Source organism: Myotis nattereri, assembly GCF_964212035.1.
Source record: "Myotis nattereri genome assembly, chromosome: 9".
In the NCBI taxonomy this organism is placed as follows: domain Eukaryota; kingdom Metazoa; phylum Chordata; class Mammalia; order Chiroptera; family Vespertilionidae; genus Myotis; species Myotis nattereri.
This window is the reverse complement of record NC_138084.1, coordinates 6,974,019-6,995,768: the sequence shown is the minus strand read 5'-3', so window position 1 is coordinate 6,995,768 and position 21,750 is coordinate 6,974,019. Positions and strand designations below refer to the sequence as shown.

Genomic DNA, 21,750 nt, shown 5'->3' with positions numbered 1-21,750 from the left:
CGGGAGGATGAGGAGGGGCTGGCAGGGAGCCTGCAGGACTCCACGCTGGGGCTGGAGCAGATCTGAGACCAGCCCCGGACTGCCCCTGCTCCCACCCGCGACAGCCTTGGGATCAGGGACACAGGACCCCTCCCTCCACCCCACCCCATCCTATGGAAGAAAAGGCCCTCAACGCACCCACTCCCACTCCTCTCCAGCCGCGGGCCTCCCGGTCGAAGGCGGCCCACCTGGGACTTGGGCACTGGAGGCAGAGGCTGGGGTTGGCTCCTGCCCCACCCCGCGCTGTGGGAGCCAGGGCAACGTGCTCGCCCTCTCTGAGCCTCGACTTCGGCCTCTGCCACATGAGGTGAACGTGAAGCCCCAGCTGTGCCCGCTCACAGCAGGTCCCCGACAACCACGGCCACTACCACGGTTACTGATGACAAGGGAGGCTGGACGTCCCGGCCACGGTCAGACCTGTGGCTGCCCAGGGACCCGATCCCGAGGACGCCCACGGCATGTACCTGACAGGTCACAGCTTTCGATGCGCTTCAGGTCCGCGTCCACCCAGAAGAGCTTGCCCAGCGTGTTGTCCACCACGAGGGCCACCGGGCGGATGAGGCCCGTGGTGAAGAGGACCTCACGCTCGGTGCCGTCCAGGGCTGCGCGCTCGATCTTGGCTGTTCGGTCCTGCATGTTGGTGAAGTACAGGTACCTGTGGGAGCGGAGTGGGGGGACAGGTGCCATCTCCTGTCAGGATGCAGCTCGCACAGCACCAGCCAGTCGGCTTCCTGTCATGTGGGTTAGGTCCCCCTCCCACCCTGGTTTTTCCCCATCGGGACCCTCTGAGCCTATCATCAAGTCCCAGGTGCCTCCCACCCGTCAGAGAACCCGCGGGCCCGCAGGGGGCGCACCAGGGGCCTTCCTGGAGGGAAACAGCTCTCAGGAGGGGAAGCTGTGCCAGGGACAGCCAGCTTGGGAGGTAGTGAGCTCCCTGTGGCGGAACATATGCGAGTGAGTAGCCAGCCACCACCTGCGATGCTACGGAAGGGATTTTCGTACAGGGTTCGAGCTTGATGGGGATGGTACAAAACCCATGAATTAGAACTTACATCCTTCCCGTGTCTCTCAGCAAAACCCGCCCCTCTCCACCTGCCTCCTGGGAAGGCCACCCCGGGTGTCTGCTTTCCCGCTGAGGCCGGGAACGAGCTAGTGTCCCCACGTCCTGCTCTGGCTGCCGTGGCGGGACTCCTGACCCATCGGAAAGTCGGGGATGGACGACCCCTCCCAGCCCCAGCGGGGTGCAGCCCCCCACATCACGGTGTCCGCCTGCCCCTCTGGCCTCGCACCCTCGCTCGGCGTTGACAACGATGGCCCGCGGCTTGTCCCGGTCCCCACGGAGCACCACGCCCATGGCGTCCCCGTCCAGCCTGTGCACGTTGATGGTGTTGGTGGCCTCGCACGTCCAGAACAGCGTCCGGCTGTAGACGTCGATGCTGAGGTCGTGGGGCTGCCTGTCTGGGCTTTGGTTTGGGCTCGGAGTGGTCAGAATGAAGGGCTGTAAAGCAGTGAGAAAGGAACGCCGGCTAAGGCAGGGCCGGGAGGGCCGAGGCCTCGGGGTCTGAGTTCAGGCTCCAACCCTATCCAATCGGCTCTCACCCACACGCGCACTAGAGAGTGAAACTGACGCCTACAGCAGCCTCCCTCCGGGAGAGCGCTCGCCCATTCACCCAGGTCTCAGGCCCACCCACTCGGATTCAGCCGCCCCCCCACCCCCACGCACTGTCACTCTCCCGGGCCTGTTCCTGCGCGCACCGCACCCAAGGGCCACCTGACGGCTGAACCCAGGATCCCAGACCCCTTCCAAGACATCGCTCTGCTTTCTTGTTTTCTTAGACTCCTGCTGTTTTTTAAACTGAAGGTGCCAGAACCAAGTGAGGAGAACGGAGGTGAACCTCGCACAACCCTCTCCTCCAAAGGAGAGGCCAGGGGTTCAAGGCCCAGCGAGGGTGCAGGGCCAGGTGGGGGCCTAAAACCAGACTTGGGACACCAGTCATCAGAAAAGCCAGCTAAGAAGCACACATGCTACGGCCCAGATAAACCCCGAACACGTGACGCTCGGTGAAATAAGCCAGACACAAAAAGACACATGCTAAGTGTGTGATGCCACTTACATGAAGCACTTAGAACAGTCAAATTCACAGACAGAAAGTAGGACGGTAGGTGCCAGGGGCTGGCGGGAGGGGTGGGGAATTCAGTGTGTCATGGGGGCAGCGTGTCAGCTGGAGAACACGAACAGTTCTGGAGATGACGGTGGCCACGGCCACACAGCCATGTGAGTGTACTTAGTGTCACTGAACCATACACTTCAGAACTATTAAAATGGTTCTGCTATGAATATTTGCCACAGTCAAAAATTTTAAATGAACAGGTAAGAAAACTTAGCCAAGAATGTAATAATTTAAAACATCATCTGTGGGGGGCTTGCGGGGGGCCCTAAGGAAGAATCAAAGCCAGCCGTGGTTAGAGCATCCGCCTGCACACCAAAGGGTCGCAGGTTCGATTCACAGTCAAGGGCATGCACCTGGGTTGCAGGTTCGATCCCTGGCCCCAGTTGGGGTGCCTGTGGAAGGCAACCAATTAGTGCGTCTCTCTCACATCGATGTTTTTCTCTCTCTCTCTCTCTCCCTCACCCACCTCCCCTTCCACGTCTCTAAAAATCAGTGGAAAGAATATCCTGGGGTGAGGATTAACAAGCAAACAAACAAGACTCAAAACCAGAGCCACCGGAGGGGGCAGGCTCAGCAAGAGACGAGGAGTGAACCATGTTTCCAAATCCAGTGAAAACCCAGAAGCTGCTCCTAAAAGGACTTTTTCTTCAAAATCTTTCCATGCTTTTGCCCAGCTTTCTAAAGGAATGCCTGGACAGGACCCTAAGGCAATTTACACCTCCTAACAGCAGGGAAGCCACAGCCCATCAATTAACACCTCCCCATCCTCGGAAAGGACGCTCAGTGATGCGGCACCTGCTCTGAGCAGGATGAAAGAAACCCATTTCCACCAGGCACAAACCTCAAAGGTGCCCTGCTAACTTCCCTCCGTTGCTGGAAGAAGCATTTTGTTGGAAGTTATGCCCAACCCACCTAGACAGCAACGGCATCCAGTTGGGGGGGGGGGGGGGCGGGGACAGCAAAATCCACTTTACACACACGACAATCATCCGAAAATCTCCACCGACAAGCTGCCTCGCCATCACCGTTACACGGTCTCAAGAGCCCCCCACGGTGACACAGGCCCCTGCACGGACCCCTGGCCTGAGAAAGGGGCCGCTCAGTTCTGCAGTTTTGGTAAAAGGGTCTTTGGAAACTGGCAGGATGAGCCAAACACGCTCATGGTGGTCACAGTTCCCTGCCGCACGGAGACACCGGGTGAGGCCCGAGGCAGCAGAGAGCATGTCCTTTCCGGACCGGGTCACATACCTAAACCGTCAGTCCTGCCCGGATGCGAATTTTGAAAACACGAACGTGTTCCCGCACAGTGATGCACTGGGGCCATTTGAGCAGAGCGTGGATTTCACATTTACTCTCGGGAACTCTCACCCGCGAGAAGCACCAGGTGGGTGCACCCAGCACGGGGCCGAGTAGGAAAACACGCCCCCTGGGTCTCCCTGTGGGCCCCATGTCCACACTCACGCCACCATCTCACAAAAACCCGCAGGCTGTGACCTTCCGACGCCCAAATCCCCAGCCAACGTCAGGCCTCCATCGTGGCACTTACGTCCTGAGCCATTTAAGCCTGCATGACACTGCTGTATGGAGCTCCTGTCGGTACGTAATGTGCCCCAGCCCCCTGTCCCCATGGCCCTGAGGTGTGTGCTGTGTGATTCTGCAAAGTGTGGTGATTTTCAGAACGCACAGACTGCATTATGGCAGAACTGACTATACGATTCCTATGAAATAAGAACAAACCCAGAGTAAGCAATACCAGCCACCTGTGCAAAACCACTGTGGAAAGAAGAAATATCCCATGGGGCTGGACACTCCCCCCCGCCCCCCCAACCTCCCAGTGAGTTCAAAAACTATAAAATCCAGGTTCTACACATAACCAGTCTCAGAGTTTCACACCCAATAATGGCAGAATCGGAGCTCAAATCATTGCTGCCCCAAAGCCGTGCGTGGTGGGCACCCCCACTGCTGAGGAAAGTGGGCGGAGCCCAGAGAGTCCCAGGGTGAGCTCTTCACGGAAGTGCCCTCACGCCTCTGACAGATGCACTTGCCTGGGTCCCATCATCCCGGGCTCGCTTGATGTTCTGGCGTCCATCCACCCAGTAGATGAACTTGTCCAGTGGGTCGTAGTCGATGGCCTTGACGTTCCTCAGCCCGTGCAGCGGCAGGATGAGGTCCGGGCTGTGCTGGTCGTCCGGGATCATCCGGCTGATGGCATTTTTCTGGCTGAACAGCAAGAAGGTGCTGGGCGCTAGGGTGAGGCGAACAGAGGGGGGGCTGCAGGTCAGCATCCGGGAGCCGCAGGGAGAGCAGATCTACATGTGGAGCCCCCAGGGGACACGGGACAAGGCCAGAAGGACAGAAACCTGCTTCCGGGGGTGGACCACGGGGAATTTTACCCTCCGTGTTACATATCTCGGTTTCAGTTTCTATGAGTGCCCGTCTTTTCAAAAACAGATATCAATTCATCTGTAAGTGATCAAGACTCAAGACGGCAGGAAGGAAGGCAGTGAGTACCAAGGGCCCACTGCAAGTGTCCGTCAAGCTCAGGTGACATGTCTCCACGTGCCAGGGAACTGCTGAGGAGCATATGGGGTGAACAGTGACCCCAGGAGGGCACGCTGCCTGGGGGTCAGTGAGCAAAGCTGCCAGCTGCGGGAACGGCATCTCACAGAATGTGCAGGAGGCTACGGGCTACAGCCACTGTCCGACAGCGCCGTCCTCTGCCCAGGTCACCGGCCACAGGCGTCCCCTATGGGTGCGGGGTTACCTGCACCTCTGCTTCAAGGTTATGGCCCCCAGGGGGGCAGGGACGACAGGACCAAAGGGAGCCCAGGGGTGGGGGTCCCAGGCTGCGGCCCAGGCCCAGCTCGCACCAGCTTGGGGCCTCAGTGACACGAGGGGATGAGGAAAGCCAGCCCTCCTGGTGCCGAGGGCTGTGTGACCTCAAGTCAGGCCCAGGCAACAGAGCTCTGCACGCCGCCCCGTGCTGCACACAGGCTGAGGCATGACGGCTCTGAGGCTACAGGGGAAGAGCCTGCCAGCAGGGCCCCCGCTCTCCCTGGGCCTGTGGGCAAGTCGCCCTCAAGCTCCCTGGAACTCACTTTTTTATCACTGACATGAGAGCTTTATAAAAAGATTGCATAATTCAGAGTGTCAGTGTGAGGATTACACGTGTGAACGTGAGGCCACCTGGCAAGGGGTCAAGAGCAGGGACTCTGGAGCCGACCTGCCTGCCTTCAAACCGGGCTCAGGCCTTCCCGGCTGCGTGGCCTGCACGGGTTACCATGCGTCTCTGTGTCAGGTTCCTCGCCTGTGAGTGAGACGGGGACAGTGACACTTCCCTCCCTGCAGGCGTGAGGACTGCACGAGAGCCACAGAAAGGACTAGAACAGGGCCTGCCTCCCCGAGCGAGCGCTCTCTCCCAGGGACCACGATTCCTCATGGGATGTGCCAGCTCGGGGCTTGGCCCAGCTCCTGTGTCTCGATGAAGCAACAGGTCCTCCGCCCAGCCCAGGCCTCCAGGTAACATGGTGCAGTTCGTGCACCAAGGCACCCTTTCCCTCCCAGCCCCGGAGCCAGCCTGGCCCAACACGGGGCGCGCGGCAGGGGACACGAGCACTCACGGCTACAGTTGCGGCTGCTGGGGTCCAGGGTGTAGTGGGAGGCACAGCTGCAGCGGTGGCCGCCGGGGACGGCCAGGCACAGCTGCCCGCACTGCCCATTGCCGTGCACGCAGTCGTTGAGGCCGTCCTGGCGGGAGGAGTGGAACACCAGGATGTCCATGACGAAGTCCAGGTGGCCCTGGATGAGGGTGCGGTTCCGGCCGCTGGTCTTGTCGGCCCGCTCGATGCTGTGCAGGTTCCAGTCCGTCCAGTAGATGTAATCGCTGTACTGGGTCAGGCCGAAGGGGTGTGGGAGGTCGTCGGCGATCACAATCCTGTCCTGACCTGCGTGGGACACAGGGGCAGGGCGTCAGCAGCAGCACAGCACGCCCACAGCGCAGGGCGCCCCGCAGCCTGGCAGCCTGCGCCAGGGCCAGGAAGTTTGACCACTTTGGAAAACGAACAGGACTGACTGATGTTGGATGTGCACCACCGTGGGACCGGGCAACTCCTCTCCAATTCACAGGAGAAACGCACGCACACAGTGTGCGCCTGCACCATACGGACAAGCGTGTGGGTGGCAGGCACGGGCTGTGAGAGCCACGGGCTGGAAACAAGCCAAACGCTCATCAACAGCAGAATGAAGGAAAGGTAATGGGATCTTCAAAGACATTCAAAGCTGGCCATTAGCCCCGTACACCAGGACAGACAGCGTGCAGGGTGGGTGTGGCCCGCCCCACGCAAAAGCCAGGACACTGGGTCCTAGTTCTGCTCACACCTGGAACTAGCCATTCAGCCTGCCTCTGCCTCAGTTCCCTCATCTGTAACATGGGCTAACCACGCCCACCCCGGGTGAGAGCAGCAGAGATGAGGCAGGGCAGCCCTGTGACCCCACAGAGCTGACAGGACCACGCCCCTCCAGCAGGACAGAGCCCAGAGTTAGGTGTTCTGGGTTCAAATCCTGCCCCTACTGCTGGGTGACTTGGAGCGATGTGTTTTTTCCCTAGTCCCAGGGTGTTGGGTGTGGCTTGTGAGTGGTCCCAGAACAAGACTAGCACACAGCAGGTGCTCAGGGCGAAGATGGGTGTGTGGCCCTGGCGTCTGAGCGGCACTCTGTGACCTGAGGCAAGTCCTGTGACCTCCCTGGGCCTGCTTCCCCATCAGTGAAAGCCTAGGCCACGTGGTGCGGTGTCAAATCAGAGTGCTAGCCCAGGGCTCAGCTGGAGCCCAGCTTTCGGTGCCCCCGAAACTGTGGCCACAGGGCCTCTGTCGACACGCTCACGGCACAGTGCAGGAAGGGAAGGCCCTCGAGAGAGGGGAAGTTGGATGAGCGCTCAGGGCGTGCCCACACCTCCTGGAGGGCCCGGGGACTCGAAGGCCAAAGGGCACAGTGCAGGGGGGCTCCAGCCAAGGACACCCATCCCCCAGGACCACCGGCCCTCACCCAGCATGTTGGATGACTCGATCATGTTGGTGTCCAGGTCAGTCCAGTAGAGACGCTGGTCCGCGTAGTCGATGGTGAGGTCATTGGCCCGGCCCACCTTGTCCACCAGCGTCATGCAGTTGGTCCCGTCCATGAAGGCCCGCACGATCCGTGGCTTGCCGCCCCACTCGGTCCAGTAGATGTAGCTGGAAGACACGGGAGAGAGGCAGGTTGGGCTCAGATGCGCCCACACTCTCGGCAAGGCAGGGAACACGGCCGCCACTGTCTCCTAAGATGGGTCCTCCCCGCCCCAGAGAAAGCCACTTCCACAACATCCCTCCGAGAAGCAGAGAAGAGGCCAGACCCGATTCCCCACCACCCACCATCCCTCCAGGGGCCTTCACTGTGCCACCTCCTGCCGCCTGAATGCCCGCAGCAGCTCACTTGCAGGGGAAGTGTGGTCAGCCCATTTACAGGCACACACAGGTGCACAGACAAGGTGGCCGTGTAACAGAACCACCAGCTGGAGTGCCTTTGTCAAGGACAAAAGCTAACTAACCCGCACGGGATGCTGGGTGACAAGGGAGCCAGGACGAACGTGGGCGAAGCAGGACACAGGTCCGAGGCGGCAGGCGCGGCAGGGCCAGGACGCACACAGCTCTGCCGCCTCCCAACAGCTCCACGAAGAGAAACCCCTGTCCTCCTCCCAGAATCAGGCACGTGGGACTTGCCCTTTCGCTAAAACCTGGACCTCCCTGTTCTGCCACCCCTAACAGGGCAAGCAGCAGGCCGGGTTTGGGGTGCTCCCTCCACATGGCTGATGCCTTATGGGACCGGCACTGTGCCAGCTGCTCAGAAAAGGAATCTCGGAGCAGAGGGAGACGCCCCCTCCGCCACACCCCAACCCCAAAGCCCTGGGGCAGAGCCCAGGCCTCCCACACAAAGCCTGGTGCTAACCCTCGGCTAAGTGCAATCCAAGGGGCTCAAAGCCAGCTCCGAGAAGGCGGAGCCTGGTGACAGGAGCGAGGGAAAGAACAGCCCTTGCTGGCCCAGCCCTGCTCTGACTGGCTGTGTGGCCTTGGGTGAGGAGCTCAGCTTCTCTGAGCCTGTTTCCATCTCTGTAAAATCAGGAACAAAACACCCCTCCCCCCACAGGCCTCCTGGGCGCTGCAGTGAGACAACCCACAGGAAAGCGCCCAGCGCTGCCCGATACAGCGGCTGCCACTCCGTCCTCGGCTCTGGGCCTGTTTCCCCCGTGAAACAAACTACATGATCTCCGAAGTGCAGCCAGTCCCGGCCACCTCAACGCTAGAGCGGTCAGTGCCGCTCTCATCAGAGAGAGCCAGCCGGGCAGCCACCGCCTGGGTCTCCGGTCATCCCCATGCTGGCGGGCACAGAGGCGGGAGGGGGGCGGGGACACACGTGCCCGACAAAACGGTCCTTACCCCTTGGTGGGGTCCAGGGCCAGCGACCTCGGGTTGTCCAAGTCCCTCCACACCAGGACCTGCCGGAACTGCCCGTCCAGCCGGGCCACTTCGATCCTGTTGGTCCCGGTGTCCGCCCAGTACAGGTTCTTGCCCATCCAGTCGACGGCCATGCCTTCTGGGTAGTCGAGGCCGAACTCGATCACGTGCTCCACCGAGCTCCCGTTCAGGAAGGCGCGGCTGATGGTCTGGGCGGGCGGGGGCAGAGACACTGGTTAGGCAGACATTTAACTATGAGCTGCTCCACCACATTGGTGACCGGGTCACCAACATGCGAGAGTTTCAAAATACACCCGTCAACTATAAACATTTTAGAAAAAATTTTAGCTATTCTTATATGTAATGTATGGGTTTTTTGTTTTTGTTTTTGTTTTTGTTTTGCTTTTTAATATATTTTATTGATTTTTTACAGAGAGGAAGGAAGAGGGATAGAGAGTTAGAAACACCGATGAGAGAGACACATCGATCAGCTGCCTCCTGCACACCCCCCACTGGGGATGTGCCCGCAACCCAGGTACATGCCCCTGATCGGAATCGAACCTGGGACCCTTCAGTCCGCAGGCCGACGCTCTATCCACTGAGCCAAACCGGTTACGGCTATATTATAACTACATATTTTATATACTTATAAAACAAAATAAGTTATAAGTAAATTACATATTATACATCTATCTCTCTCTATAGATAGATAGATAGATAGATAGATAGATAGATAGATATATCATGAATCTTAAAAACAGCTGTGTCCTTCCACTCAGTAATCCTCTCCTGAAATTGTACCCAAAAGAATGAACAAAAATACAAAAGATGGGGAGCTACTGGAAATGCTGAAGGGACTTTGCATGCGAAACCTTTGCTGCTGTGGTTGCCGAGAGCTGGGAGAAGCAGAAGTGACCAGAAAACACATAAAATGAAGGAATGGTCATTACAGTAGGGAATAGCTGTGCAGTGGAATCTTTTACGCTGTTAAAGAGTTCATAAAAGGCTAACAAAATAAATGCCTGTTAAAATGCTAAGTGGAAAAGACCAGGAAACAGAATTCTATGTAGCATATGATTGTGATTAAGAGAAATACTATCATAGGCAAAAAAACCCTCAAAGGAAATACACAGAAGTGTGAGGAGGGATGGTTAAGTTGGGTGATGGGTGACTTTTATTTTCTTCTTTATACTTTTCTGTGTATTTCCCTCTTTCTACAATGAACCCTGGTGACTTCAAGAATCAGAACAATCTTTCAGAAACATCATATAAATGGTAGAATAAAAGGCAGATGGTTAAACGGCTCTAGCTGTAAACACTGTACTTCAGAACAGGGATTGGCAAACTGGTAAAGGGCACTGAATGTTCTAGGCTTCACGGGGCACACAGATCTGTCAAAGCTCAACCTAGTGGCACAAGGGCAGGCATGGGCAATCCGTAAACAAATGGGGATCGCCACGTTCACATAAAACTTTTATTTGCAAAAGGAGGAGGCCAGCCCTCGAACAGCCTGCCAAACCCTGCTTTCCTTGTATTTATCCAGGATGTTCATACCTGCACGTGAGTGAAGAGTTGGCTAAGCAGTGCACATGGGGAAGGAGTGGGCGGGTGATGCTGAGGACAGTGTCACAGACGTCTCTTGGCTACCCAATCACTCTAGAAAAGCCCATTTGTGGGTCTCCTGGATCTGCCCACTGTAATCATTCACGTTAGTTTATTAAAAAACAGGCTCACTAATATTTTATTGGCTTGAGTTGAGTTACAAATATTTTAAAAAACTGCCCAACCGGCGTGGGTCAGTGGTTGAGCATCAACCTATGAACCAGGAGGTCGCTGTTCAATTCCTGGTCAGGGCACATGCCTGGGTTATGGGCTCCATCCCCAGTGTGGAGCGTGCAGGAGGCAGCCGATCAATGATTCTCATCCTTGACGTCTCTTTTTCTCTCTCTCTCTCTCTCTCTCTCTCTCTCTCTCTCTCTCTCTCCCCCTTCCTCCCTATGAAATCAATTTTTTAAAAAAATTAAAAGCCTCTGAGGCAGCCCCCCTGCAGGCAAGGCATTCACAGGAGAGCTGTGTGCAGGCACCTGGCGGACCGTACCTTCAGGCTGACGTCCGTCCAGTAGATGTGATTGTTGGACACGTCGAAGTCCAGCGCGGAGGCCTCCTTGACGCCCGTGAGCGGGATGGCCACGTCGTTGTTGTTGGTCTCCAGGGAGATCCTGTGGATGGTGGCCCTGCTGGTGAACACGAGGAAGGCCTCGGGGACGATGCAGGTCTTCATGTCGCTCAGCAGCTCCAGACCGATGGGGCAGCCGCACTTGGTGGCTCGGGGGGTGAAGAAGCACAGGTGGCTGCAGCCCCCGTTCTGGTCCGCACACGGGTTGGTCCCTGGAAGGCAACACACAGGCCCGACACGTCAGCAGCCCGGCAGAGAGCGTGCCGTCGGCCCACAGTCACGTGGCTTTATTTCCACCGGACACACACGGGGACCCTGGGTGGAGAGGGCGGAAGCCCAGGCCTTCCCTGGTACCGGAGAGGCAGTGACGAGGGTCCCGGCAGGTCCCCGTGTGCTGACTGGCTCTGAGCACACAGCGATCTGGGAGGTGGAAGCTAGGCCCATCCCTGGTTCTCCGTCGAGGAAACGGAAGTGTGGAGAGGTTAGTGAAGGTGACACAGTTAGGAAGTTAGGGAGCAGCTCCGCGAGAACAACAACCAGGAGGTCTAGACTCCAGGCCCGAGCTCCGACCCCGGGTGGATGCAATATGGCACAAGGCGATGACAGGACAGTCGTCCCTCCCCGGGCCGGACTCCTGGCCTGCGGACCGGAGCCCGAGACCCCACTCAGAGGCTTCCTCCGATTCACCGCCTCTCTTGGCGACCTCAAGAACTCCGACGTGCCCAGGACGGCCAAACACCACTCTTTTTCACTCAAGTAGATGGTGCTCAGCATGTTCATTCATTTCTGGCCAGCCTGTTAGTCGCACTGATCTACTGGGGTGCTGTTAAAATTGGCTCTAACTTAATGTCAAGTGCTTCAGCTAAAAAAAGAATGCTTTTCCCCATCTCCCTCAGTAAATCCTGAGATGAGACAGAGAAGGGGGCGGGGGGAGGGATGAGCCTAATTTCTCAATTTTAAATCACATCCTGTGGATACATCTTTTTTTAATCATCTCTGGGGGTTTGTTTTTTTAAACCATCACTCACAGTGGTCCCACCACCCACACTGGTGACGAGTGTGTTTTACGAGGTGGCTGTACAAGGGAGCGTGCGATTCCATCGTTTGTCTCAGGAGCAGGTGGGGACTAGGCCCTGAGATGCAGAAGCAGTGGCCGCTTCCAGGTCAGCCCCCATGGCCTAGCCTCCAGGCCTTTGCTCAGCCATTCCTTCTTCCCGCAAACCCCACTCCCCACCTGCTCCTCAAATTCCAAGCTCCAATGACCTCCCAGGCCCTCCTCTAACATCCCAGCTAGAGCCACCGCCTGGAGCTAAGGGGAGGCTCGCCCACCCGACTGTAAGTATTTGAGGGCGAAGGTCTGCTGTGCACCATGTGCAGGCGCTGTACACGCCAGGGGGCCTCCGCTGGGAGCAGAGCCCCTGCCCCATGGAGCCCGCAGCCCCCATCCTGGCCCAGCCCACCTGGACGCTACTCTCTCCGATGTAGCTTGTGGACCTGCACTTGGAATCCTTTTGATAAAGAGACAAAATTGCATGAAGGGAGCTCTTTTGCAAATCTTGGCGATGAGGTGGAGGCAGACCCAGGCGTGAGTCCCAGCTCAGCCACCGGCCACCGTTAGCTGCGTGGCTTTATCTCCGCCTCCCCAGCGTGAATGGGCAATACTGTAATTAGCATCTAGGGTGGCTTTGGGCACTAAGGCATACAGCAGGCGCTCAGTAAGTGTTAGCCATTATTGTAACAGTTACTGCCAGCAGGGCCCGTCCGCATCCACTGCCTCGACACTACCCCCGGTCAGTACACCCCCCATGCCCACCCATCCCTAACCACATATGCTCACCACCTCCTGCCCTGCCCAGACCACAGTGAGGCTCCCCAGCTGGACACGTATGCCCCCAAACTGGGCCACCCGTGGACCAAAGGGCAGCCACAGCCCTGCCGCTTCTTCCGCACACCAGTTGGCATGGCTGACCCATGGCTGGAGGCTGACCAGACTCACCGACGACCTTGGCCACGTTCACGGCCTTGAGCCCCATCAGGTCGGGCAGCTGGTCGATGATGACGTCCCGGCTGGCCTTGACCTTGTGCACACGCTCGATGCTCCGCCGCTGCCAGTCAGTCCAGTAGATGAAGTCCCCCAGCAGCGTGAACCCGAAAATGTGCGGGAGCTTGTCCTCCAGGAGCATCCGCCTCTTTGTCCCGTCGACGTTGATCACCTGGCGGACGGAGACAGGAGTCTGAGCCAGCCGAGGCCTGAGCTGCCTGAAACAGGCCGGGCTCGACTCCGGGAGCCTTAGCTCCATCCGCACCTCACCAGGCCACCACAGTGAGGACCGGGTCAGGGCCTCTCCTCGCAGCCCCCCTCTCTGGGCGGCTGCTATGCTGAGAGGGGCAGCGTGGTTGGGAACAGGTGAGGCAGACAGGTGGCTGCTCCCACCACTGCTGCTCCGCTGGGGGTGGCTGCCCGGTACCCAGGCCGGGTCTCAGCCCAGGGGTGGGCTCCACGGGAAGCAAGCCTGCCCCAGGCAGCACAGGGAGCCTGGACCACCCTCGGACACGGAGCTGAGTTTCAGAGGTCCGTACAACCGCGGCACTGCGGGCCCTGGGCACCGTACCCACTTATCTACTGGGGTGCTGTGGACGAGCTCCCCGCCAGGTCAGGACCAGCTGAGGCTGAGGGCGCTCTGGTTCTGACTGAGCTGTGGCTCCAGGATGCCTCCCATCCCCGCACACCAGCGCCGGTTACTCTGAGAGGCACAAGCTAAGCCCTGCTCCTGCGTCTGTGCTGATGCAAAGCACCAACCACAAAGGCCACAGAGGAGAAAAATGCCGTCCAACACAAAACGCCGTACCCCACCGGAACGCACACACCGGCTAGGATGAGATTCTGAAGACGGGGCACCGTGTCGAAGCTTCTGTTAAAAGGAAGACGATAAAAACGCAACATCCAAGCGTGGGCTTTCCGGCCCCGATGAAAGCAACAAGCACATCAAAAGCAGGTCTCAGCAGGCCTCCCGCAGACAGATGATGCTTCCAGCTCGTCAGAAAAGCCAAAGCCCTCCGCTCTGCAGGCGGCAAACACCCGGACAGAGCGAATGCGTGCGGGGCAGAAAGACTTCGGTCCTCTGTTGTTGGACATTCCGGACAAAGCGGCAGGGCCAGCCGCCAGGGCCCCCCCTCAGCTCTGCCCATGGGTAAGTCCCTGCACCCTATGGATCTAAGTTTCTCCACCTGAAACTTAACCCAGGAACTTAACCAAGCGAAGAACAACAGCTGGGCCCCAACCTGAGGCCACGCCATCGGAACCAGAAGGCCCTGGGCCAGGTGTGGGTCCTGCGAGCAGCCCAGGTGCGAGCCCTAGATTAGACCATCCCCTCGTGCCACGAGCTGGGGAGTGGCCGCCTCACCTGGAAGGCAGGCCTCAGATTGTGCGGATTTCCTACAGGACTCTGGGCACCACTTCCTGGCCCCTCGGGGCACCGGTACAGTTGACCCTTGAGCAACACGGAGATGAGGGGCGCGGCCACCTCCGTGCTGCCGAGAATCCGAGTATAACTTCTGACTCCTCCCAAACTTAACTACTAATAGCCAACTGTTGACTGGAAGCCTTATCGACAACGCAGTTGATTGACGCTTATTTTGTATACACATTATATTACTGTATTCTTACAACAAAGTAAACCAAGGGAAAGAAATGTTATTAAGAAAATCATAAGAGAAAATAAATTACTGAAAACAATCTGCACACAAGCGGACCCAGGCAATTCAAACCGAGTTATTTAAGGGTCAACTGCAGATGGCGGGTGATGGATTAACTCCCTGAATCGGTCTGGGTGCCGGATCCCGTTTTGGCCCCACAACAGGAAGGTACAAGAAGGTGATGAAAACGTGCTAGGTGGGCCCTGGCCGGTGTGGCTCTGTGACTGAGCGTCGGCCTATAAACCAGGAGGTCACGTTTCAATTCCAGGTCAGGGCTCGAGCCTCAGTGGGGGGTGTGCAGGAGGCAGCTGATTGATGATTCTCTCTCATCACTGATGTTTCTCTCCCTCTCCCTTCCTCTCTGAAATCAATAAAAAACATTTTTTTTAAAAAAGAAATGTGTGGTAATTATTATTTTGAGGATTCTATTTGGCCAACGAACAGAGCCCAGGTCCTGACACACACATGGGCCGGGGGCAGGGCACGGGGGGCAGGGACAGGTTTGGTCTCTGCCAAAAGCTCAGAGCCCAAGGTCGGCTGTGCCGACATCTATACTGAGCCGCTTCCTGACCCGACACTCACCGTGGGGATGGCTCACCTCAATTTTGTCCGTCTTGGCGTCTCCCCAGTAGAGCTTCCCCTCTTGCAGGTCCAGGGCCAAGCCGTTGGGCCAGCCGAGGGACGTGTTCACCAGGACGCGCCGCTCCTGCCCGTCGAGGTTGGCGCACTCAATTTTGGGGTTTTCCCCCCAGTCTGTCCAGTACATGAGGCTGGAGAAGAAGAAGCAACTGTCCATGACAGTGTCCGTCTGTCCTGTCCCTGCAGGACCGGGGACTCTGCGGGGACAGGGGTGCCCCAGGTCTGGGCTTCATGCTCGGGGCCCCTGGACTGGAAGGACCAACAGAGAGCAGACGCCCTGACGAGGGACCTGGGTGTTGGGGGGCTGAGCGCCAAGAGGGAGGAAGAGGCCAAGTGGAACCTTCTCCAAAGAGCGGAGGGGCTCCCATGTGCAAAGCAGGTGACACATGCTCTGTGGCCCCAAGAAGCAAAACTAGACGCTGCGGTGGCAGCTCCAGGAAGAGGGTGAGCACTCGGACAACGTGCCTGAGCTGTGCCCGACCCTCGGCTCTCACACACCCGACGCCCGGCCCCATTTCCCCGGGGACCTGAGACCCAGAGCTGGGAGGGGCCTTGGAGTCTGCTCCCCCACCCCCAGGGGAGAACAACCCCGAGCCACAGTCCCTACCCTGGGGCCGGCAGCGAGCGCCTCTGCCTCCCTGTCTCTCACACCCTTGCCCACTTCCTTGGGGGACAGTCCTGCCCTTGGCAGCTGACACAGAGTCGCATCCGTCTAGGCTGCGGCCTCACCTTGAGCAAATCCCTTAACCTCTCTGGGCTTCAGCTTCCTCCACTGTTCAACCTTCCCCACCCGGTGAGGGGGGAGGAGAAGACTTATCTACAGAAGCACAGGATGTGCTCAGAAGAGGCCAGCCCCTGAGTGGCGAGGGCCGCAGCGCCCATTACTACTGCTGCCATGACTAGCCCAGAACTCACCCTGGGGGCCGGTCCATTTTGCAGACACAGAGATTGAAGCCCAGGGGAGGAAATGACGCACCCAAGGTCTCCAGGGCTTTCTATACACACACACACACAACAGCCTGTGAGAGCTCCCCTAAGTCTGGTCCCCGACCGGCAGCAGATGCATCGCACCCAGACCTCCTGAGTCAGAGCCTGGGGACCAGGCCCAGCCATGTGCGTCGTCAGGAGCCCTCCTCGGGGGACCCTGACGCAGGAGGAAGTTCCAGAACTTCCGTTTGGCCCGGCTGCCAGCTCCAGCCAGGGAGGGAGGCCCAGCCGCCCAGCCTTACCCCATCATCGGGTGCAGCGCAATGGCGCGGGGCTCGTCCAGGTCCTCGGCCACCAGGATCTTGCGGGAGGTGCCGTTGAGGCGCGTCACCTCGATGCGGTCTGTGCCCGTGTCCGTCCAGTAGAGGTTTCGGGCCACCCAGTCGACCGCGATGCCATCGGGGTCGTTGATCTCGGTGTTGACCAGCGTCTGCGCCCCCGACCCGTCCAGGTGCGCCCTGCGGATGGCCCGCACCTCATCGTCCGTCCAGTAGACGTAGCCCTCCAGCGGGTCGTAGTCAATGGCGATGGCGTGCCGGATATCATCGACCTGCAGGACGATGTCGGTGAAGTCCGGCGTGTCCAGCGAGATCCTCCGCAGGTCCGTCCGCCGCGCCAGCAGGAGCACCTCCTCGGCCCCTGTGGGTACACGAGCAGCGGGGTGAGGCCCGCGGCAGGACAAGAGGCGGAGCCGGGGTGGGCACGGCAGGGGAGGGGCTCAGCAGGCCCCCGGGGTAACGTCAGGCGCCGTTCACTGGATCGTCCTACGCAGTCACCAGCTCATCCTCAAAGGGCTCTACGAGGCCGGCACCATCTGTACCACCACAGGACAGATGAGAAAACAGGCACAGAGAGGCTAAGCAACCAGCTGGAAGCCACACAGCCACCTGGTGTGAACCACGGCACAGCGTAAGCGCTGCCTCACCAGCCCCAACTATAGGTCCTGCCTGGGCACTGGGCTCCAGACCCCACTGGTGGTCCCATTGGGCCCCACCTTCTCTACATGCTCACCCTCTGTGGCTCAGCTCAAATGCCGCTTCTTCCCTGAAGCACACCCCCCTACTCTGCCTACCCCACAAGGCAGCCTCATGTCCCACAACCACACCTATCACCGCACAGTACAAGGCAGCCTCATGTCCCACAACCACACCTATCACCGCACAGTACAAGGCAGCCTCATGTCCCACAACCACACCTATCACCGCACAGTACAAGGCAGCCTCATGAACCACAACCACACCTATCACCGCACAGTACAAGGCAGCCTCATGTCTCACGACCACACCTATCATCGCCCAGTCTGATTCCTTCCCAGGTGGCTGCTCATGGACCAGGGTGAGCTCCTGGGACAGGCGCCCCAGGCTTCCTCTTTGTCACCCCGCAGAATTAACACCTGGTGCTGTCCTGGGTCCTCCCTGCGGGGGGTTACCAGAACTCCCAGCAGGAGGGGCACATGGAGCCTCATGTGGACTCGGGGGCCCCGGGGTGCTCCCAACCCTGACCTGACACGTCCGGAGACTGCAGGGTTAGCACGCGGCCCTCGCCCAGGGCTGGACCATCATTCACTCATTCATTCTGGCCCCTTCTCGTCTCAAGGACCCACAGAACCAAGATGAGGCCCAGAAACCACTTCTGGCACCTTGGGGCCACTTACCTGGTTTGACGCAAGGCCCAGAATGGGGAGGAACCCTGCTGAAGTCACACAGCATGACAGGACGCAGACAGACACAGGACCGCCGGCACCTCCCTCACACCCAGGCTCCCAGGCTGCCCGGCAGAGCGAACTGCCTGGCCTCCTCAGCGCCTGGTCAAGCCATGGGCGGTCGGATCTCCTGTACCCCAACGCCAGCTTCAGGCCGCAAGGGCCAAGCGCGCCAACAGGTGCCCTGCATTTGTCCTGCTTCAAGGCCCCAGAGGTCATCATCGGATGCCTCCACTAGAGGGCGCACACGTGCCAGCCACGGCTTCGTGAACCAGGACCAGGCAGAGTGAGCAGGCCTTGGGAAAGGGCGGGCGGCTGGCAAGGCTCAGAAGGTGCCCCAAGTGTGCGACGACACCAGACACTTCCGAGATCCAAGTCCAGATTTAGTTAGAGGTGGTCAAGCAAGCTCAGATTTGATGTGTGTTGGAGGAAGAGGAGGGGAATTCTGAATTTCAACAGACTGTCTTCCTCTGGGCTCCATTCCCAACATGTTCTGTTGACATCTGACCTGTCCTTAAAGGCCCCGGTCACAGGCCTCCTCCTCCCCTAAAAGCCATTCCCGCCTCACCGCCCCAGTGCATGGGCTGACCACACTCAGACTGTGGGGCCGGCCGCTCTGCTTGGGCACCACCCATGGGGATTCCGCCCCCTCGCTCTCCGCAGCCCCAGCACAAGGCCAGGCTCGGAGCAAGTGCCAACATCCTAGGACAAGCAGGGAGAATTCAGGGCGGAAACCTCCCGCACTGCCTCTGCTGTGTGACTGTGGGCAGGTCCCTAACCCTCTCTGGGCCTTGGTTTCATTTAGAGTAAAGAATCAGCCCGACCCTATCTAGCCCTGACATCAAGGAGACCTTACTCCATAGAAGGTTCTGGCTTCATCTGCCATGGCGGGGGGGGGGGCGGGGGGGAAGCCCCCCAGGGCACGACCAGGAAGAGCCCTGCCCCAGAGGGCATCTGCAAAACTTTCCAAAGAGGCTGGCGGGCTCCCAAGGGAAGGTCGGGCAGCCTCACTGCGCAAGACGTAAGAGTGTATGTCAAACCCCATTTGACCTCAAGTAGCACTTCAACCACAACCCCACAGAAAACACTGGGCCCGCTGGCAACCGACACTTGGCCCCAAAACACATTTTGAGCCTGTTTTGCCTATCCCTGTTCCCATGATCCTCTAGGCACAACACCTAAAATAGCACAAACCTCACACCGACCCGATTATGCCCCCTTTTCCCGATAAGGAACCCGATGCACAGAGAGGTGAGGGTCCCCGCCCAAGCACACAGCAGCAAGCGGGACAGCCAGGGCCCACGAGCACTCTGTCCCTGAAGCTGACACACGCCAGCAGCCCGGCCGGCTCGGTCACCCCACCAAGACTTCTGAGGGCGGCTACTTTCAGCCAGGTCCTGGCCCAGGTGCTGGCGATGGGGGTGGAAAAACGGATCAGCCCCCCTGGTATCCCTGGGGTCACAGGGCAGAGACCGCCAGCGAATCAGTGCCAGGAGGGAAAGCTGGGGCACGGGGACGGTTGAGACCGGGGGGTTGGCCTCCAGTTCCAAGAGCTTCTGGGATCCGTGTGGCTGTGGCCTTCGGCAGATTCAGGCAGAGCGTGCCCAACGGGCACAGAGCCACCAGGGGCTAAGTGTGCCCAGCCCCAGCCGTCCAGTACCAGGTCAACAAAAAGCCTGGAGCACCCCCCCATCAGGGAACCCCACTATCAGTGTCCCTTAAGAAAGAAGCCTCAGCGGCTGAGGTGGTGATTAAATGCTGGGAAACATTAGTGGGTGTTAATTGACTCCAAAGGGGGGTCTCCCACACCCCTTCAGCTGCAGAGCCTTTGAGGTTCTTATTTGAGCTTTGCCTAGAAAATGAGAAAATTGCAGAGACCCTGATACCAGGAGGGAGTCAGGGAGGGAGCCACAGCTCAGCCCGTTTGCTTGATGGTCTGAGGAGGCCCAGACCGTGCCCAGCAGGGAGGTGGCAGGGTGCTCTGTCCAAGGCCAGGCCAGTGTGGGCACAGACAGAGCCACTGGCCTGGGCCCTGAGGCCACTCACCAAGGCTGCGGCCCACAGGTAATCCCCGAAGGTTGTCCACAGCAAGGTCAGAGCAGCAGCCTGGCCTCGGGCCACGTGGGGGTGGGTGCAGGGCACGGTGCCGGCCATAAGGCAGAGAGGCCGACCCCCTCCCGGGGACCAGACACGAAGCCTGGGGAGGAGTTTGTTTAAACACCAGGGAAGTGAACTGTTTAGAAACTAACAGTTTGGCCAAATGGCTTTCCTTGGGGTTGTCTAAACAAATAGCCGGCCTCACAGCGCTGCCAAGGAAAGTGAAACCTTCCCTCCCTGGCTGGGCAGCAGTCCCTGGAGCCTCCGCCTTGGGGGGCTCCTGGCCGCGCCCCTTCCTCCCTGCACTCACACACCCAGGCAAGAAGGCAGCATCTCGGCCTCACGGCCAAGCCTGGGCCGCAGGGCACAGGCCGGGTCGGACATGGTCTTCCTGGCAGAGGGTGTTCAGACCTGAGGGGGTGGCCTGATGTCATCCCCCCACACACACACTCCCTGCTAACATCCACCCAGGCCAAGCGCCCTCCACCCCAGGCGCCATCCCTGTGCCAAGCCTGGGATCGCAGACCAGGTGAGACACAGGGGCAGCTGTAACACACGGCCGCAAACTGGGGGGCTTATACCAGCAGAAACTGACTCCCTCACAGTCTGGAAACCGCAAGTCAAACATCAAGGTCTGGCAGGCCGTGCCCTCCGCAGGCTCCAGGGGAGGGTTCCTCCCGCCTCTTCCAGCTTCAGGGGGTCGCCGGCCACGCTGCCGCTCCACTCCTGGGCTCGCGGCGGCCTCACTCCTCTCTGCCTCCATCTGCACGCGGCCTTCCCCCCCCCCCCCCCCCCCCCCCGTGTCTGTGTCTACGTTTCCCCCTTACAAGGTCACCAGCCGCTGGGCTGAGGGCCCACCCTCATCCATGTGACTATCTTAACTGGGTTGCATCTGAAAAGACCCTCTTTCCAAGCCAGGTCACCTTCACAGGTTCCTGGGGGGACACAATCCAACCCACGCCAGGCGGGGAGCAGGGTGCGAAAGGAAAGGTTTCGCGGAAGCTCCGAGGGAGGGAACTCCGGGCAAAAGCAACAGCCTGGGCAACAGCATGGAGGCCGAGCAGCAGTCCACCTGCAGCTGGGGGCGGGGGGGAGGGGGGTGGGGGCAGGACGGGCACTGACCTATCAACGCCCCGCTTCAGGCCGTTCCGAGCAAGGCGGCCGGGGGCCCACCAAGGGTCTGAGTTGTCACACAGGCCACAGCTCTCCCAGGACAGCTCTGGGCGCAGGCCTGTCTTCGAGGACGCCTGGTGCACACGGCACGCTGCGCACACCGCAGGGCAACACACAACCCTGAGACAAGCGCCCGGCAGGAAGCCCGCGCATGTGTCCGCTGTGCCACCTCTGGACGGCCCAGGCCCACCCTCTCGCCTCCGGCAGAAGCCCGAACGTGTTCTCTGCAAAGGGCAGGAGATGATCCTGGGCCTTGACTGTCTCCGCCACAGGCACCCAACGCTTTCATTGTGGCCCCGACGCCGCCACAGGCGATGCGTAAGCAGAAGTGGGAAACGTCCTCTGTGGACACTGACTGTGAATGTCCCATCGTGTCCCACGTCACAAAACCTTCTCCCTGGGATTCTTTATTTTTGCACGCACATGTAAAAAACGTCAAAACCATCTTAACTCCCAGGCTGCACAGAAACAGGCAGCGAGCCTTCTGCCCACAGGCGGTTTGCTCACCCTCATGTGAAAGGTACGTGACTTCACAATAGCAGAGTGTAAATTCTAGTGACTGGAACTGTGTAAGAGGGAGGCTGG

At 59.1% G+C, this 21,750-nt stretch overlaps 1 protein-coding gene across 1 annotated transcript in view; it reads right to left on the bottom strand.

The window, feature by feature from the left end:
* Positions 1–21,750, bottom strand: part of LRP5 (LDL receptor related protein 5) — a gene marked incomplete at its 5' end in the record, with an annotated part of 74,905 nt that overhangs the window by 13,529 nt on the left and 39,626 nt on the right. The window contains 10 exons of the mRNA XM_081099497.1: positions 504–694; positions 1,329–1,537; positions 4,256–4,455; positions 5,831–6,154; positions 7,254–7,438; positions 8,678–8,904; positions 10,794–11,083; positions 12,868–13,084; positions 15,166–15,337; positions 16,436–16,832. Of these exons, the coding sequence (XP_080955623.1) occupies positions 504–694; positions 1,329–1,537; positions 4,256–4,455; positions 5,831–6,154; positions 7,254–7,438; positions 8,678–8,904; positions 10,794–11,083; positions 12,868–13,084; positions 15,166–15,337; positions 16,436–16,832 (2,412 nt within the window). The remainder of the gene's footprint in view (positions 1–503; positions 695–1,328; positions 1,538–4,255; positions 4,456–5,830; positions 6,155–7,253; positions 7,439–8,677; positions 8,905–10,793; positions 11,084–12,867; positions 13,085–15,165; positions 15,338–16,435; positions 16,833–21,750) is intronic.